Genomic DNA, 18,188 nt, shown 5'->3' with positions numbered 1-18,188 from the left:
AGTAGACTCTGCATCAGCAGCTCTGCCTACCAAGATTTCTGTTCATCCAGATACATTTCAAATTCATATTGAGCTCTCTCTAATAGCTTGGTAAAAGTGCTCCTCAGCAGCTCATTCTCTCCAGCTTTCTGACACAAAGACGGCTTGACAAAGTGTGAGAGCAAGACAGGAAAATTAACCAACTGCTACCACTTCTGATGGTAATTGGGACCTACAGTTTTTGAGTCAATCACATGGTCCTGAAGGGACAAAGGCTAACCAGTCTGATTTTCCTTGTTGCTAGTGACATCTAGTGGGAAGTTACTGTTATGTGATGTTGCATTTTCTTGAGGTTATGAGTAAGGCCTGCTTTCATAGGTGATATTTTATTACTACAACCACGAATAACTATAAAGTCTAGGCTCCTCATCCAGAAAAGTCAGAGGTCAAGCCAGCTGTCTTTCTGAATAGTCACTGCTTTGTTTCATGATTGGTTTTTAGCATGTGTTGTCATGAACACTGTATTTACTTACTGACTCTGCCAACATGACACTTGTCACATTTATGGAAACACCAAAACAACAGCAGATAATTCATAGTACGGGTTATGTTCCAGCAAACCGCATTTAAAATAAAGGAGATCATGCTGTACCTGTTTCCTGTGGTACTGTCTTTGGCAGTCACCCTGTGACCTGCCCCATGTATAGCATTACAGTATTCCCATTTTCAGCGTTGAAGCTAGGGTAAAAGATCCCTAAAATTAGCAGGGTAAGTGCCCTGTCTCTATCGCTGCCCCGCAGCAGTGACGTTAATTGCGCTCTATTTATACTTTAAGAGTGCAGGGCTCAGAAAGATCAAGTTTCTGTTAGACTTCGTTTGGTGTTCTCAAGTTTCTATGAGCAGAGCAGTGGAAGCCCATGTTTGGCAGGAGGACCTGAAAAGCGTGGGCACAGATTTTTTTTTTTTTTATATTCTGCTAATGTAACATTTACTATGCACTCAAAAATAATGTGCCTTCCACTACACTAAATAAGATCATTTTATGGACCTCGCTGCCCTGATGGGGTGGTAGCGTTTTTATGTCTTACCATTTCAATCCATCTAAATATGTGTAATGACGCTCTTAATGCAAATGCAGCAATTGTAAACTCAACTCAAGCTAAAGAACTTCTAAAAACAAATAAGACCACAGAAAGATTCACTTCAATCAATTTCCAGATACTTAAAAGCTTATTTTCAAAATTAAAATGAATCTCAAGTACGGATTTGCACAAGTAGGAAAGACAAACAAACTGAGCTGACCCACGTTAGCAGACAAATCCTGTTGTGATACTGAATTTTATTCAAGTATCTCCAACACACTTTTGTTCTGGAGTTATCAGCAGTTAAACGAATCAGCCGAGAAAGAGAAAGGCAGCGACAGTTCATAGCCTGAATGTAGGTTGTCTAGTTAGGATTTATAAAGCCTGTGAACGTTCCTTTAACTTGGTGGTGCTTAGCACAGAAGTACAAATAAAAACATTCATGATAACACAAGATAAACAACAGAGAGACCACCCAAAATAAGACCACGATGCAGGAAGGGTCTTAGAGCTGTCTGTTCCATTTGTGCACACTGCATCTGAGGTTGAAACAAAAATTCACTCCAAAACTGAATTAAAACATGATCTTAGACAGTTAACTTGACTTCCTCCATGGATAGAAACAAAAGGGTGTAAGCTCTGTTGTTATTACCACAATGTAGGAGCTCCAGATCTGCTTCTTTGACACTTAATCGAGTATCTTTGTCCATGGAGGCATTACCCAGACACAAAGGGCCGTAGGCTCAGCTTAGGCTCTAGCGGTGAAATTTGACATAGGCAGAAATTTTAAGAAAACATTCTTGGTTAATGAAATCATAAGATACCAATTCATTGTCAGTGAAGCAGCTCGAGTTACTTGAATCATCATGTTGAGATAAGCAAGTAAAACTGAAGAACAACACCATGTAAAGTTTGTTTATGCAGTGAACTTTGCTTGAAAAAGCATTGCCCCTGATAGGAATAATACAAACTGCATAGGTTACATCTGTGGCGACTGGGGAGTGTTACTCAAAACAATGGTACCAGGCCTTTTAACTTCATAAAAAGGGAGACCACTCATTCTGGATCTCATAAAAGTCTTGCAAAGGATGGCTCTGCGTGCTGTGAGATCACGTCACAGTCGGAAAAATCACTTCTGCTTGCATTTAGAATGACAAGTTAGTTGTGTTTCACTTTGCCAGCGGTCCACAATACATAACAGAACACAGCTCCATAGCTGACATTTGGCACAGTAAATCTAACACCTTCCCATACAAAAGAAACATTGCAGGTGTAGAACCAGGCAGAAGCTGCCAGCAAGCAGGTTTTGGGTTATGAGTTTGTTCAGACAAGTGTTTTTTGAATGGATCTGCAAAATAACAACAGAGCTATCATATTCAATCTTCAATTTCATGCATGCTGACCAGCTAGTTTGATCAAATGCTTCCTAACAAAAACAATAAAACCCATCTCTCATGCCATCCCGACACCAAACACACACTAGCACCATCATACTGGAGCTCTTTTCTCAGTGGGAGAAACAATTTATTAAAGCGCGTATCAACTTGATGTTTCATCCACCGTTAAAAAGCAGCAGAAACCAACAAACACTTTAAAAGTCTATGTGACTAAACATTAGAATAAAGTGAAAACTGACCAGATTTCAGCCAGAGATTTATGTCCACAGGCTGGATGTTTATTGCTATGGTTTGGTCTGACACAAGGATGGTACAGCCAGGGGCAAAGCAAAAGTGAAAAGGAGACAAAAGTGAAGGAGATGGCATGGAGGAGAAGAAGTTTGTGGCAGGTCATAATGAAGGATGGGGGGGCCAATAGGATGAGTAGTGCAGGGGTTCCTTGTCAGGGGAAGGTAGTCAAAGTCAGTGCAGCTCAATGAAAGCCTCCATTTCCTCAGAGATGAGTCCCCTGTAGGGCAGTCTGTGCTTTTCAATGGCACGAGCTGCCAGGCACTGAAGGGTGACGTAGTTTAGCGGGTAGAGGGCCGGGTGCCCACTGCTCTGCTCATCCAACAGCTCGTAGGCTGTCTTCCTCTGTGCGTTTGTAGCGTCAAAGTGGGCCCCGGCTTTTAAAAGTAGTGCCATGATCTCTGGACAGCCGTTGTTAGCGGCGATGTGCAGTGGTGTGTTGTTCTCACAGTCACGTGAATCGACGTCTGCGCCACACTCCAGAAGGAGCGCTGCCACAGCCTGAGAGGGGAAGCGGCCGACGGGGTAGCGCCCCACAGAAGTGGTTTCCTTGTCCACGGCCATGTGGAGGGGAGTAAACCCACTCCGACCTCGAGGGTTCAACTTTAGCAGACGGTACACTGTGTGCTTCTTTTGATGCTCCTGCTCTGGGCTGCACTCCAGCTTCTCCAGCAGAAAGATGAGGTGTAGGATGATGGAGAGGGCCTTGGTGAACTGAGGAGCTTCTGGAGGGTTGTCCTTGTGTGCCACAGCTCTCTCTACCTCCCTGACACTTTTCCCTAGCACGGTCATCAAATCATGGAAAGTTATGCGAGTTGATAGAGTGCCTTTGGCCCGGTCTTGAAGAACAAAAGAAAAGAGCTCTGCAAAGGACAGGAAACTGGAGGCTGTCATAGGACTGAGAGGGTCCAGGTTACTCTGCTGCATGTCTAAAGCATATTTCCACAGGCTGATGCAACGCTCAAAGTTGCCCGAGTCAGCATACACAGCTCCCCTATAGCGGATGTAATAAGAAGTGTCTGGGTGAGATGGCCCCAGGATGCGTTCTCGAACCAACAACGCCTGCATCCTCATTTCATCAGGGTCTGTGATCAGAGCTTCAAGTTCCTCTGCAGTAGTCACCTCCTGTGCACAACCATAGGCAGGGATAGGGGGACCAGGTGGAGGCTTGGCCAAGGATCCGGTTTTGTCACCTGGCTGCCTTAGCTCCATGGCCCTTCTCCAGTACCTCATGGCCCCTAAAAGATCCCGCTTTTTGTCCACAAAAGTAGCCCCAAGGAGTTCAAGCGCATCAATGCGTTCTTCTCTGGAGGTGCGGGGCTGGTGGGCGAGGTACTCCACAATGTTGGTGTGACCTGTTACACTGGCGGCCAGGAGCGGGGTCATCCCATACCCATCTCTCTCCATGCGAGCATTGCACTTCAGCAGCATCTTCATGATGTCCAGGCTTCCGGACTCGGCGCAGTCGTGCAGCGCCGTGTTTCCCTTCACACTCTTGCGGTTGACATCGGCACCGCGGTCCAGGAGGAACTTGGCTATCTCCCTGTGACCCTTGTAGCAGGAGATCATGAGGCAGGTGTGGCCGTGGCGATTGGCGACCTCCATGTCGGCTCTGTGCTCCACTAGGTAGCGGACGATCTCCAGGTGACCGTCAAAGCAGGCAGCTCGGAGCGGCGTGGAGTTGGTGAGTGTTGCGTTGTTCACCGAGGCACCGTGTTTCAGCAGCGTCTTCACCACAGGGAGGTGACCGGCTGCCGAAGCCGCCCACAGCGGCGGAGCCCCCTCGATGGTCTCGCCGTCAAAGTTAACCGATCCCCCGAGTTCAACATTGGCCTTACAATGTTCAAGGAGGTAATCGACGACCTCCAGGTGTCCGTACCGAGAGGCTATCAACAGAGGTGTGCCTCCCTGGGTTTTCTCCTCGGCTAAAGCCTCCAGCTCCTCAGGAGTTTTGTTGCTCAGCAACTTCTGGATAAGTTTCAGCTTACCATCTCTGGCCGCGTTGAAAACCGCCGTCGTAATATCCATTTTACAGGCCCTGTGCTGCCGCGCTCAGCACCAGCCCCATAACCACTGGTTCCTCAAAACCTGTCGCGTGTGGTTTCAAAGAGCAGAGAGCAGGAGTCTCAGTCTGGGCTCTGTTTGTACCTCACATCTTTCTGCCATTTTGAGGGTGCTGTCAAGATGGCGTGTGTGTTGTTTGACAGGTCTATGTTTACGATTTTGGCGAGGCATTGTGGGTAACGTAGTTTTGAGCGAATACCTTGACAAAAGGAACTTGCCTTTTCCTCTACATGAAACTCTATTTCCCGTGATGCATGTGACCTCACAGCCGATGGATTCGTCTGTCACGGCTGTTCAGACCAACCAACAGGGGGCAACAACGCAGATAAAGAACTTTTATTCAATTTAAACCGTAAATTCAGCGGACACTCAATAATGTAGTTACCCTATATATAAGAGACAGGTGTGGTTACTATTATTTATTTAGTTATTTTATCCTAAATACGACTTTTGAACTCAGTGTTTTTGTTACATCTGTGTTATTTTGCACACATTCATTATAACTTGGCTGAACAGACTGGGAGAGTGTGTTTGCAGACGGGGAGGTGCTGTCCTGTAAATCAGCAAATCAAATGCTTTTCTAACGATTGATGATATTGATGACAGTAGTAGGTAGAGATGTTGAGGCCTACCTGTGCGCATTTTACAGTATATTCACCAGGCTATTTCCAAATTACAAGAAATGTCTGTTTGTAATACATTAAAGTCAGATTTCAGTCAGTCTAAATTCTACAGGCTGAAGAAAACAAAAAAAACGTGTTGCAAGAATAATGACTTGAATATCTACATGGATGATGCTGTACATAAATATCACGACCTTACATTTACTGGAATGTGGATAGTGACTTCACCCTTTGTGTCACTCCATATAATGCAAAAAAAAAAAAAAAACAGAGTGGACGTATTTAAGCCATATTTGAAGTACTGTGATGATGCAACAGCAATGATTGAACAGAGACATATGTTGTTATTCCATTTGAAAGCCTTGTTTCAGTGATGGTTTTCTTAATTTTAATGCCTTCTACTGATTTTTGGATCATTTTTGTTTTGTTTGGATAGCTGACTGGAGGAACTGATCAATAGCAGCATCAATAAAATAAACTACATACCTGAGACTGGAAAATCTGTTTAATTACTATTATGCCAATTATGGCTACTGTCACTAATTTGCATCATAACTAAATTTATATCTATTCTATGTGCTACATTCAAATTAATAATCTCAACTTAATTTAGCTTCTGCTTGACAGCAAAAACACAAATATATTTTTTAATATAATTAATAATAAATTTGGGCAGTAAGGGGTTAATTAAAATTAACGAATAAAAGTTATGAGCCTATGAGCCAGTGTCTTTAGAGGGAATATCATTTCTATCTAGGCTTTAGTGAAGCGTCATTCTGGTGTTTCACCAGTAGGGGAGGCAGAAGATCCACACGTGGAAATAGCTCTGTATTACACAGAGTCAATGTCTTCATGCCTGACTATTGTATTTATGTTGCCTGTGGGGTATGTTTTGTATCCTGTGCATCTCCCTACATCTGCCACAGCACAAATGCCATTTTCATTTATCAACCCAGATACCGAACAAATCACTGTACAAATCCATTTTATGTAGAGTAGGGGAGTGCGTGCCAACATTTGTTTCAGTACAGCAAATGAGCCATGATTGTACCTCTTGCAATCCTAAATAATTATTTGAAACCCACTGGAGGACAGCCTGAATTGGAAATGTGTTTTTAAAATTAAGCAGGGAGTTTGAATGCACAAAGAGACAATATTGTGTGCAGAGAACCAGGATTAATCCTCACAAATGACACCCAGCCCGTGCCTGTCTCAGAGGACCTGGCCTCAGACCTGTTTGCAAAAATGGAAATCTTGAGCGGACAGACGAGGGTTTATAATAATTTTCATGGATTTAGGCTTGATCCCAAGGAATTATTGGAAGGAAGAATCACTCGTACTTGTACAAAAGTAATTAGTGTGAGTTTAGTCTTTTTATTTAAGTTCAAAAACATATTACATATCAGCAGTTATAGTAGCATTATATCCACTAACATTTTCAATTTTATTCCCAAATATAAACTCTTTCAAGTACACAGACATTATTAACTTAACAGGTACATGCAAAAACTCACACATAATATTACATTATTATTATTATTATTACAAAAATACAGATCGAACCTAAGAAATATCATCATCGCAACACAGCTGATATGATAGTGCACCACATCACAATGTCCATCAGAGAAGATAACACCTTTTGTAATGAAATACACAAACAAGGACCACAGCTCCATGGTTAACATTGCTAATTTACTGGTGAACAAGTTAATGGCTGGTGGTTTGAAATTATTTAAACCTCTCAAAAAAATAGTGATGGTAAGTTTTATTTTTGATTCTATGGAGGCCTTGTTTTTCTGTATCTTGATGTATGCAACACAGTGTGCAAATATATCCCCATCAGCATCAACATGCTTTCACCTGCCCAGTGTTAATCAGATCTTTAAAGTGAGATAAAATGGCCAGAGAAGAAAGAGCCCTCGAGATGTGGAGCTGCTTGTTTTCACTGAAGTCTTGACAGGGGTTCCCTAGAGACTTGCCAGAAGCTCACTGAGCAGCACCTCCCTTTCTCCTAGAAGCACGTCTCTCTTCAGACTGGTCCCTTTGTTCACTACCTTTATCTTCATGGCCAGACTCTTCACCCGTGCCTGAGGCAATGCGTCAAAAAAAAAGTCCTCATTGAACACCGGATTCCGACTATTCTTGATGATGGTGCTCCTCTGTTTCTGCTGTTTGCCAGGGTTGAGGTACAGTGCTACACAGCAGTTGATGTTTTTAAGGTCCGTCTGCCTGTCATAAAGGGCCTCAGCTGTGAGCACACGCACCCTCAGACGAGCTGCCTCTGGGTCGTAGTGAGTGCTCAGCCTCAGTGTTCCCCCCTTGTGGAGATTGACAGTGTGCTCACGCTGCAGGAGGTCTGATGCTGCACCCCTTAAGCCGCTGCTTTTATTGCCACGGAAGGCAGGGGATGGGGGGCAGCGCATGCGACGGCGCTGCATGTTGGGGCTGTTGTCTGCTGAGCTGCATTCATCAGTGGAGAGAGAACTGTGGCGTGCCAGGGAACGTTTGGCACGCGATACCTAGAGAGAGAGACAGAGAGAAAAATCAAGTGGTAAACACATAAAAAGGAGCCTTGTAGTAAATAAAACAAGACAAACACTTTTGTAACACATTCACTGAATCCATATACACAGAAGCAGAGATCCTCACTTTGGCTTGTGTCTCCTGGGTAATGGAGCGCAGCAGAGAGGCAGAGCGGGACAGCAGAGGGGAGTTAAAGGGGGACGACTCGGCTGAGGAGCAGGTGTCACTCTCACCACCGCTGAAATAACGGTAGGGGTTGGGGTCAGCTGGGGCCAGAAGAGCCCCCCCTTGTGACCGCCTCTGTGAACTCGGGGAGGTGAGAGGACTGCTTGGGTCACTGTGAAAAAGGCTCTCCTTACGCCGGGTGTGAGGAGATTCCACCAAAGTAGAGAAGCCATAGGAGGTCTGAGCCTTGGGGACATATGGGAGAGACATTGCAGTCTGTGACTGTGGGTCTGCATTGGTATTGACTTCAATACTGACTCTGTTCACAGACCCAGCACCTGGCTCATCAGCACTCTCTATTTGGATGATGTGACGGTTGGCTGACTTCTGGAGATTGCGGGAAAAGAGGCGAGGGCTGCAAGGGTTCTTGCTGGTCCGAGCTCTGGGGCTCTGGCTGCAGATGGCATGATCAGAGGACGAAGGTCGCAAGGAGTGCTGGGGTTCTGGGGTAAGGGACTCTTCTGGTGGACAGCAGATAAGTTTGGGGGGGATGAAAAAATCAGGGATCTTTTGTGGAGTGAGGACATTGGCATAAACAGACACCGGAATGGCCTCTGTTGTCTGTGGGGGCTGAGATTGTGTCCCACTGCGCAGCTTCTCCAGTAGCCACATGTCCCCGCTCCAGCTCAGTTTTTCTTTCTGTGATCAGAAAAGTGATGCATGCAAAAGGAGACATCACATCCAATGTTAACAAGCACAAAGTCATCAGAAACTGCCTCTTTTCATTTATTAAAGTTTATTTAGATATTATTCCCCATTAGACATAAACATTAGACTGAAGAGTAAACATTTAAATTACAGCCAAGAAGAATTCATGCCTTTCATTTCTTTCTTTCTAAGAGGAGCATTTTAATTAAACAAAAATAACGATGAAAACACAGTTCTTCTCTAAATGAACTATTATCTCAACCATTTTTAAAACTGAACTGCTTTTTATCTTTTTCAACTTTAAACGGCTTTAAATCGTTTTCGTTTTAACTAATAAACAGAATCTATCAAATAAAAGCGCAAATACGCATCCGAACAACTTTCCCTCCTGAAACAAAGCCACATTAACATCCGTGGCGATGCACATCTAACATCAAACACAGGCTGCCCACCTGTTGGCTGTGTGACTCTCTTCCTCTGAAAACCGAGCCCCGGCGTGCGCTGATCTAGTCTCTCCAAGCACTCTGTGCGTAAAAGGGTATTATCCAGTTAGTTGGAGTCTACAACGCCTGCCAGCGGGAAAAGGCTGCCAGATCACGCACCCTCGCTTTATATGAGGGGGTCTCTGACTTCTGAGCCAATGAGAAGGTTCCCATGATATTCACCATAAAAACTATTCCCTGAGCAGTTCCGAGGGGGCAAACAAGCTCATTTAAAGGCTGTTGTTTCATCACCCACCAAGTGTTGCAAATTGTGTGGGTTTCATATTTCACGCCTCATTGATTTTTAAAGAGAACGTTCCTGTGCTTTGGCGTTCACGTGAGATCTGTTTTTTTTTTTATTCCTATTGCTGTCAATGCATCTCTCCTAATACAGTAATCCACGGTGCACACAAACACCCTAATTGGTCTTCTTGGTGCAATTGATGATGTGTCTACACACCAACCATCTGTACTCATTAACAACAATGCAATAAAGAGGGAAAAGGAGAGAAAGAGTTTTGTCTTTATATTTAGATGATTTTACAGAACGTGGACAAAATCAAATAAAACTGTCAAAGAAACTGCAGAATAATTTTAATAACAAACTTAAATTAAGCTGCAGTGAGCTTGATTTAAGTTTGTATACAATTTGTTTGTTTGTTTGTTTTTTTTAACTTTTCTATGCTACAGTGCATTATAGATCATTACTGCTGGATTTGACTGGAACTAACAAAAAAGCTCATATTATGCCTGTTCTGAAGCCTCTACTTTTGTTGTTGTTGTTTTGACAGACAGTTTCTTAAAACCCCAGTGTTTTTCTGTGAAGCTTCCCATGGACATGTCACTGACTGATACACTTCCAGGATATGTTGCTTGTTGAGTCCTCAGATCCACAGACACTTGCCTCCTTCTGCACTATAAACAAAGACCTGCAGCGAAGATGCCGACTCTAGTTTTGGACCCAAACTCGGGAACCTTCTGTTCTTCTGAGGAGAGAAAGACCAAATGAGGTTTAAGCCACTGCTCAAACTCACTTTTTAAACAGTCCCTTTATCTGTATTGTGTTGGGTACTGTATCAGATGAAGTGACTATAGTTCATCAACGACCAACGGCTAGTCAGTTGTTTTTAATATTTAAGAATGTTTGAACATTTTCTAATATTTAATAGATCAAATAAGATGAATCTTATCTTAGCTGTGTACAACTAATGTATAGCTATAACCCACTCATTAAATGATTGTAAACTGTTATACATTTTAAATCTAGGACTTAATGTAATACAGCACAGATGATTCTAAGTCATATGTCTTAATATTTATCACTATGACTTGCATCTCATGTGAAAATAAGAATCTACAGTTGTTGTTTATTCAAGTTTTCAAAACAACAAAAGTCAGCCCAATTATGTCATGCCTGGAGGGGATCCCCAGAACTAAAAAAATTACATGAAGACTTTCATTCTTATCTGTGCATGGTCTGCTTGAAGAGATGTTTGTGTAAGGACATCGGACTTGAACAAGGTAAAAGTCATATGGACTGATGAAATGTCTTTGTTCTCTATCTGGACCAGTTTCTGTTAGTAGAAGTCAAAGAATGCATTCAACCCACAGTGTCTTTTGCCAGGTGTTAAACATGGAGGTGGATCTGTCATGGTATGAGCAGCCATCTCGTAGGAGTCGTTTGGACCAGTCAATGTTCTGCAGGGTTTTAAAAACAGCCAACAAATGTGAGGCAATTTCACTGGACCAGTTGCACCCTGCTGGAAACAGAAAGCACCCCTGATGATATAAATATTCCAAATTTACCATCCCCCACAACTCTCTAATTATTACTAATATTTTTTAGTTGCTTTCATTTATGTATGTTCACAAAACTCAGAAAGACAAAGATTTGTGTATTATATGACAGGATTGTTAAAACACTTGTTTATGCTCACACACAGTTGTGACATGTTGGCTACTTTTTGTTTGATTCTAAACTGTGGCATTTTCATACTTTTTTCTCCTTGTGGTTAGAGTCTGATCTGCTTGGCTGGCTGCACAATGAATGTGTACAGCACATCTGCCTGCTTAGCAGAGACTGCATACAGCATCGTAGTGCTGAAATCCCTCTTCCCTTTTATTTACGTTCCTTTTGGCTGAAATGTTTTCTCCTATTTTCAGTAATGAGGCATCTAACAACGCATTTTTCTTTAAACTTATTTAATGAGCATAATTTTGCTGCCCTGTTTTTCATCACACACAGGAAACCTGCCCTGTCTGATCCACTGGTTACAGATCTGCTCTATGGCAGATGTGGGTTAAATGGGGAATAAAGTATCTAGGTACAGCACTAACCAGTCACTTAATTCTTATCTAAAAAGCAAACTACCAGTTACCCAGAGATCGGATGCAGATGCTGTCACAAAAAATAAGTCTGTCTTTACTGCAGCAAAAACATCTCCTCTATTATCACTAATCTAAGCAGAACCTTTAGTGTATTACTCACTGCACAAAATAGTGACAAAAATATGTCTAAAGACGTCTGAAAATAACAATTCACAGTCAACCTAATTAAGGTGGAGTGACTCCACTACAGGTGTTGAAACAGGAATGGCAAACAATGATAGTTGTTAATCCATTCAGCAACGTTGTATCTTGCCTGGTTCCGAGAATCCTCAAATTTCATATCTAGTCCCCTGTGCAGGGAAAATATGTACCGGTAACTGCAAAACTAATGACATTCTCATTGCCTCAACTCTGCTTTGTATTTAGTTAGCAAATTAGTGAATGTCATAACACTGACATGCAGAACTATTGCCCACATTTTAGTGGATTTTTAGCTCAAGCATCACTTTGCTGACAGAACAGTCTCATAAGAGCTACGAACATGGTTATAAACACACACTCTTGTTTAATGCTACAGATGGATGTTTCTATAACGTTGTGTTCATAGTTGTCCTGCTGCAGCTGCTGATGTTGCCCCTAATGCTTTTGACTTGAAAGGTTCCTAAATGAGTAAGTAGATCCAGAAATATCAAACCATTAGCCTTGATTTAAGCTCAAATTTTTCTTCCCCTTAATACGTACCTCAAAGAACCGTGTCTCTAATGAAATAATCTAATTATAATTATCATGCAGCACTTTTATGGCAACACTATGCCAAATAACAGTTGCCCTGGAGGTGAAAGGTGTCAGTAATCATCCCCTCATTACTGACATAATAAACATTAACAACTATTATGAGGTGAAGTCATTAATAGCTAAATTATGTTTAATGTTATTGTGTCTTCGTGTCTCATGACATTTCCTTCACTTACATCTGATTTTCAGGCACACTGTGAGTGGCTGAACATTGTTGCTACGATCCTTCGACCTGTTCCACATCTAAAAATACTCATAGTCTCAGTGAACAGAACGGTGTCTGTTACCATAAAGTTACACTGTCATTAGATATTTTTACATTTCAGTACACTCATCTAGAATGTCATCGTCTAATGTTACTAGCGGAAATATGAAAACCAAGAAAAAATAATTTTCCAGAAACTCACTATGTGATCTGTACAGTCAAACAACAGTTATGTTCTCAGTTATGTCATATTAGAACAATAATAATCTAAAAACAGGGCACAGGGCACAGAAAGGTCCACCTACACATCTCAGCAACATTACTTTCATTACAATGTATTCCCCAGTGGATGTTCTTTGCCTTATTTGCAAAAACTGATCTGAGATTGTCAAAAAATAGCAGGGTCATCTGTTCATTTAGGTCTTTTTTGTACAGTATGTGCTAGAAGCTCAGGGGGAACAAAAGAACATATTGATTTTGGTTCTGATCATTTGCATAGCCAGTGTTTGTGGTAAAGTTGTGCCTGAGAACCAGCACTGAAAATTTAAAGTAAATGTCAAATAAAATGTCATAGGGATTATTGCCATTTCCTTGCTATACTTCTGACAGGTATGCTAGAACATTTACATTCAGATTTTTATGAGCCATTTAAACACACCATGTTATTTGTCCCAGAGAAGTGCTACTGTGTATGTGAAAAAAAAGAGTGTGTAAAGTCCTTTATGGCTCCTGAGGTAGTGCCGTGAAGAATAATGAGCTGAGTGAATCTACAGAGTAGAAGCTTTACAAAATAAAACCTACCACGTTTTCCCTCTTGGGTTTTCTATATTATATGTAAGCTATGAATACTACATTTTTAGACAGCAGTAATCATGGTATACAATATAGAATATACTATGTATAATAAGAGAAGCTAAGATAATAGCCCATAATAAAATCAAAAGCTTTCATCGCCTCCACTAAGGCTGAGATGAGAGGATGGTAGTGAGTTGAGTCATGGTGATACAAGAGGATCAGACTGACTCTGGAAAGAATCCAAGCAGTTCAGCTTGTTGTAATACAACTTTTGACACATTTGTAGAACCAAAGATTATCCTGAAGGATATTACTTTACACTAAATATGCCCAGACTGCACTCTGCACATGAGAAATCAAGTAAGGTTAATCTACAATTGATTTTAAATGTTTTACACCATGACTCAAAACACAGCAATTGGCTACAAATAAATATGACATTTGTTTTACTGCAGCCGTGTTAGAGCGCAAGGGGTAACAGACAGTTAAGGGGATGTGACATGTAGAGGATGTTTCTTGTAACCTATTTGTAAGTTACTGTCTCAGCAAGCAGAGAATACACGCTGTTGGATAAGTGCGTCAGCTGGCACAAGGCTCATTCTGCCGCCACACAGATATCCCCTTTATGGCTTGGAGACAACCAACCCATCTGGCTAAGGGCTGCTGAGTACCAAGGTAAACAAGCCCAAAGCACAAACAGCTAAAGGGAGAGCATATTCTGTTTGTCAGCAACGATCTTTAGAGTTATGGTGATAAATTTGTTTGAGCGTTATCACATACACAGACCAGCAGACCCAAAGTCATGAGTGTACATAGAACAAGTAAACACGACAAACAGGAAAAAAAAAGAGACAGATGGAGAGGGGGTGAAGACAGTCTAAGATGGAGTATGTATAAAGTAAAGAGTGGACATGTACCATCTGTAAAACAGTTGGGAGAAACAGCATATAAGAACGGGAAAAGAAATCACAAAAAGGAGTAGGTGATTTAATTTTATGTGTCACTTAAGCACAGTCAACCACATAAAGCAGATGTTCTCAGTTCTCGATGCAGCAGTGAAGGCAAAACCACCTCTGTTCAAAATCATTAAAATCCTCTGAAGGCACAGCTCCCAGCAACAGTTTATTCCTCTAACTTCAGTGCTCATAAAATCTAGAAGCAAAAATTGCCAAAAGCACAAATTATCTGATGCTTTAATAATTTAACACAAAAAGAAATAGAAACAAAGCTTAAAAAACTTTCACTAGATTTGCTTTTTGTGGCTAAAGGCCTTCAAAGAATTAAATGCCAAAGCTGCATCTAGCCGACAAACATCACAATAAAAAGTTAAAATAGTCAAAAAAATTAACTATCCAGATAGGGAGACTTGCTTCTTAATTAATCCTTAAAATTAATTATTAAACAGCTTAATCTTTCATGTCTGAGCCAACTGGAGAAGATCTTTAATCTTCTGTGGCTAGATGCCAAATGAAAAATGCAGAGTGAAGACACATGTGACATATATTTCTTGGATCTGGGGAAAAAAATCTCATAACTAGAAATTAACAATATACGGCGCTGTACAGCAGTGGTATTAGAGTGTGAAATTAATGTATCTTCACTGGTTGGAGCAGGACTTCAGCGTGTACATCCTGTGTGTGGGGGACTTACACACTGGTTCCCCTCACCACTACACTCACCCACTCATCCACAGCCCTGACTGTGCCCAGTAAACAGTCATAATGAACACAAGGTATGCACAATGAAGTTGTGTCAGATATTCTTTCGCTAAATCTCATCACACTCACTGAGTCGCAGCAACCCTAAACCTAAACTCTACCACTATGCAATAATCAAAAACACTAGAAAATATTGCACGTCTGTTGTTCTGAGTGCTGTATGCCTCCAGCCTGTATTAGATCCTAAGGGACATCTGTATCACAGACTAAACGATATTCCAGATGTTATAGATGTGATTTTCTGTGGCACATAAGAAAACCATATCAATGTTAAAACAGCTGAAGATTGCGTATAATCTACGTTACAAATTTAAATGTAATAAAGTAAAGTAACAATGAATATTATATACAATAATTTAGTCGTCAGCTGCTCACAACAGTGTTCAGACAATAAACTAATGTTTATTTTTTTTATTTTGTAAAATAAAATTACATGTTACTGTGTTACTGTATAGTTTCAAATAACGTGGGTATGTTTTTCTTTGTTTGCCAAGTGACTCCTGGAAATGCTAAACTTATGGTGATTTTGTTTTTTTAATTTATGTCTGTATTTCCTGAAACAACCACAATAATGTTAACAGTCGTTCATTTTTGTTATAATGTATGATAGTCATGTGCCATTACTTTGTCATACGGAGTACTTTTTTAAAACATATAACTCATCATTTATTGAGTCAAAAAGCACACATCTACACATCTGGTTTTGGGTTCAGGCTCTTATGTATCATCATTAAAATACATTCCTTGTCAACATACAATCATATATTAACTTCCATGAAGAAACATTGTTGTCTGTTTCAGTTCAATGACTCAAATGTCCCTGAGAGGATCCAGAGATGAAGTTTGAGCCTGTGAAATATTCTTTTTAGGGCGTAAAATAAACATCTATTAGTTTATTACCAGTAATGCCAACAACAACAGAAGCCTTGTTGTAAACAGTTTATCACAGCATTGATCTAATTTCTACAGCCACCTGCACTATTTAACATAAAAATTATAGCATCTCTTAAATTAGGTACTATAGTTTTACTGACTGGGCTCTTCTGTCACTCATTTATCCTATAATGTACTTTTTAAATGTCAGAATGATTTTTTATTTGTTTTAATTGTATCAAGGACTTTTATATTTCACAGACAAGATGAAATCCTTCAGTTACTTGGATACTTTGGACCTCCTCCTTCCCCCCTGCAGCGTGTGTGTGTGTGTGTGTGTGAGTGTGTGTGTGTGTATGCATTTTGTGAGTGTGTTCTTTCCATCCCTTGTGACAGCTTGGCATTTTGACAAGTGTGTGACAGTCAAATCTGTCAACAACGGCAGCATGATGAATCCTTACACAATATGCTGGCAATGAACAGTGTCTCTCAAACAGACAGAGAGAAAAGAAGGGACGAACAAATGGTACACTGTATATTTTTGACAAGAAGATAAACACAACAGCCTGGGTTCATGACCGATACAAATAAATCGATGAATGAATCATGACAGAAGCTGATTGGCCCAGAGATAAGAAAAGTGTTGGCTCCACAATCGACAGATGTCAATACTTCTTGAAACTAATGAACATTTGCTCTTCCTGGAGTCATCCACTTTCAGTAAGAAGGAAAAGACTGTGTCAAAGTAAGAAACACCTTTGCCATTTAGTTAGGCTGGGATGATTTTAATACCACTGCTAACACACTGCAACAGTCTGTGGTGGTCTGTGGCTCTGCACTTCTTTGCTGTTGTTTTTCATAAGAAAATATTTTTTCTGTGTGTGTAGTCTATTTTTAATTCTCTCTTTGCACCAAAAAAACATCATGCTGTCTCTAAATTGGTTGTTCAGTTTTAACACAGAGCCAAAGGGCAGAAAAAGGAAATGGCGGGAGTGAAGTATTCTGCTAATAGGAAGGATTAAATGAAACGAGGACCCTTTGGGCTCTCCTGTATAGTCTCTCTGGACTCAGTGTGTCCTGAACATCACTTTCCTCAGCCTTTCATGAAAGACAATATGTGGATGACTCATTACCCGGCTTCAGCATGTAAATGTGAATGGTGGCATTTACTGTACGGTGCAGAAGCAGTGCAAGGTAAAAGGTGACAGTACAGTGCTGCTCTCCAGAAAATTATTATCAGTGGTTACAGAATAGAGTCATGGCCATGGCTGCTGTTTGGTTAATATGACATTGTAATTAGATGGCGTGGCGTGCTATTCATGTTCTCAGTTTTAATTTCCAGCCAATCCTATTGTTGTCTGATACCTTTCCATTTAAACAGATATGGGCAATTCCCAAACTTATAATTTATAACAGAGTCAGTGGATAATGGCCTGAGAATAAAAAGGGAGAGAACAATGATAGAACTTTTTTAATCTAGATACACCATAAAAAATAGGTGAGGCAAAAAATGACATTTCTGCCACATTTCTGCCTATGTAACCTTGGATGAATATCTCTTATACTTTTCTGACTTTTTGCTGTAAACTTTAACTTGTTGTGTTTCAGAGGAGGCCAGGGTAACTGTAATCAAAATGGCTGAAGCACAGTAACCTTTCTGGTTTGGCCCATTCTTTTCAGGATCAAGTGGGTTAAGGAATTTTACTGAATACCAGATAATTTGCACCGTGCTGCTTTTGTGTTATGACTTTAAGGCTAATAGCTGCTTTAGAATTTCTCCTTATTTAGATAATAAGTATATCATTACTACATCCATCTGTACCATAGTTACATTTGTTTTATTTCTGACTATTCGTTTAAACCCACTTTGTAAGGTATCACAAGCCAAACAAGTTGGCAACCACTAACAGTTGGAAACAGTCTGTTTCATAATCTTATCAAATGTTTTGTATTTAAAATCTACAACCCCAGTTCTAAAAAAGGATGGGTTGCTGTGTAAAAGCTACATAAAAACACAATGCAATGATTTGCAAATCTCATAAAACAGTAGTTTATTCACAGTAGAACATAGAAAACATATTAAATGTTTAAACTGAAAAAATGTACCATTTTAAGACAAAAATAAGGTAATTATGCAGTTGATACACTAGTACCTCAATA

The 18,188-nt window shown here is 40.7% G+C and overlaps 3 protein-coding genes across 13 annotated transcripts in view; all 3 read right to left on the bottom strand.

Moving 5' to 3' along the window:
• The window catches only part of ptprsb (protein tyrosine phosphatase receptor type Sb), a 65,569-nt gene extending 64,531 nt beyond the window's left edge, over nucleotides 1–1,038 (bottom strand). For 4 of the 10 annotated variants that reach the window (XM_026313568.2, XM_026313573.2, XM_026313572.2 and 1 more), the window contains exon 1: nucleotides 632–1,034. The gene's annotated coding sequence lies outside the window, so the exon portion shown is untranslated. Of the gene's footprint in view, nucleotides 1–631 lie in introns of all 10 variants that reach the window. The other 6 variants (XM_026313570.2, XM_026313576.2, XM_026313574.2 and 3 more) reach the window with 3 other exon arrangements.
• A 258-nt stretch (nucleotides 1,039–1,296) lies between these two features.
• Nucleotides 1,297–4,969, bottom strand: fem1a (fem-1 homolog a). The gene has a single exon (XM_026313579.1). It carries the CDS (start codon nucleotides 4,772–4,774, stop codon nucleotides 2,921–2,923), a length of 1,854 nt encoding a protein of 617 aa, XP_026169364.1. The 5' UTR covers nucleotides 4,775–4,969; the 3' UTR covers nucleotides 1,297–2,920.
• Nucleotides 4,970–7,403: 2,434 nt separating this feature from the next.
• On the bottom strand, nucleotides 7,404–9,821 carry LOC113134653 (C2 calcium-dependent domain-containing protein 4C-like). 2 transcript variants are annotated; one of them, XM_026314117.1, is made up of 3 exons: nucleotides 9,285–9,821; nucleotides 8,086–8,823; nucleotides 7,404–7,955 (listed from the first exon to the last, which is right to left on the bottom strand). In XM_026314117.1, the coding sequence occupies exons 2-3, from the start codon at nucleotides 8,794–8,796 to the stop codon at nucleotides 7,404–7,406; spliced, it is 1,263 nt and encodes a 420-aa protein (XP_026169902.1). In that variant the 5' UTR covers nucleotides 8,797–8,823; nucleotides 9,285–9,821. The 2 variants fall into 2 exon arrangements, with proteins under 2 accessions (XP_026169902.1, XP_026169903.1); XM_026314118.1 differs by lacking the exon at nucleotides 9,285–9,821 and having other exon boundaries at nucleotides 8,086–9,211.
• Nucleotides 9,822–18,188: the final 8,367 nt, after the last annotated feature.

The sequence above is a fragment of the Mastacembelus armatus genome, chromosome 17 (genome assembly GCF_900324485.2).
Source record: "Mastacembelus armatus chromosome 17, fMasArm1.2, whole genome shotgun sequence".
In the NCBI taxonomy this organism is placed as follows: Eukaryota; Metazoa; Chordata; class Actinopteri; order Synbranchiformes; family Mastacembelidae; genus Mastacembelus; species Mastacembelus armatus.
The sequence above is the reverse complement of the archived record's forward strand: the minus strand, read 5'-3'. Positions and strand labels throughout refer to the sequence as shown.

Bases quoted from the DNA above. Each gene is read 5' to 3' on its own strand.
- LOC113134653 (XM_026314117.1), bottom strand. From the start codon at position 8,796: ATGTGGCTACTGGAGAAGCTGCGCAGTGGGACACAATCTCAGCCCCCA. The intron at 7,956-8,085 runs GTGAGGATCTCT...CTCTCTCTCTAG, and splicing joins CCCAGGAGACACAAGCCAAA to GTATCGCGTGCCAAACGTTC.
- fem1a (XM_026313579.1), bottom strand. From the start codon at position 4,774: ATGGATATTACGACGGCGGTTTTCAACGCGGCCAGAGATGGTAAGCTG.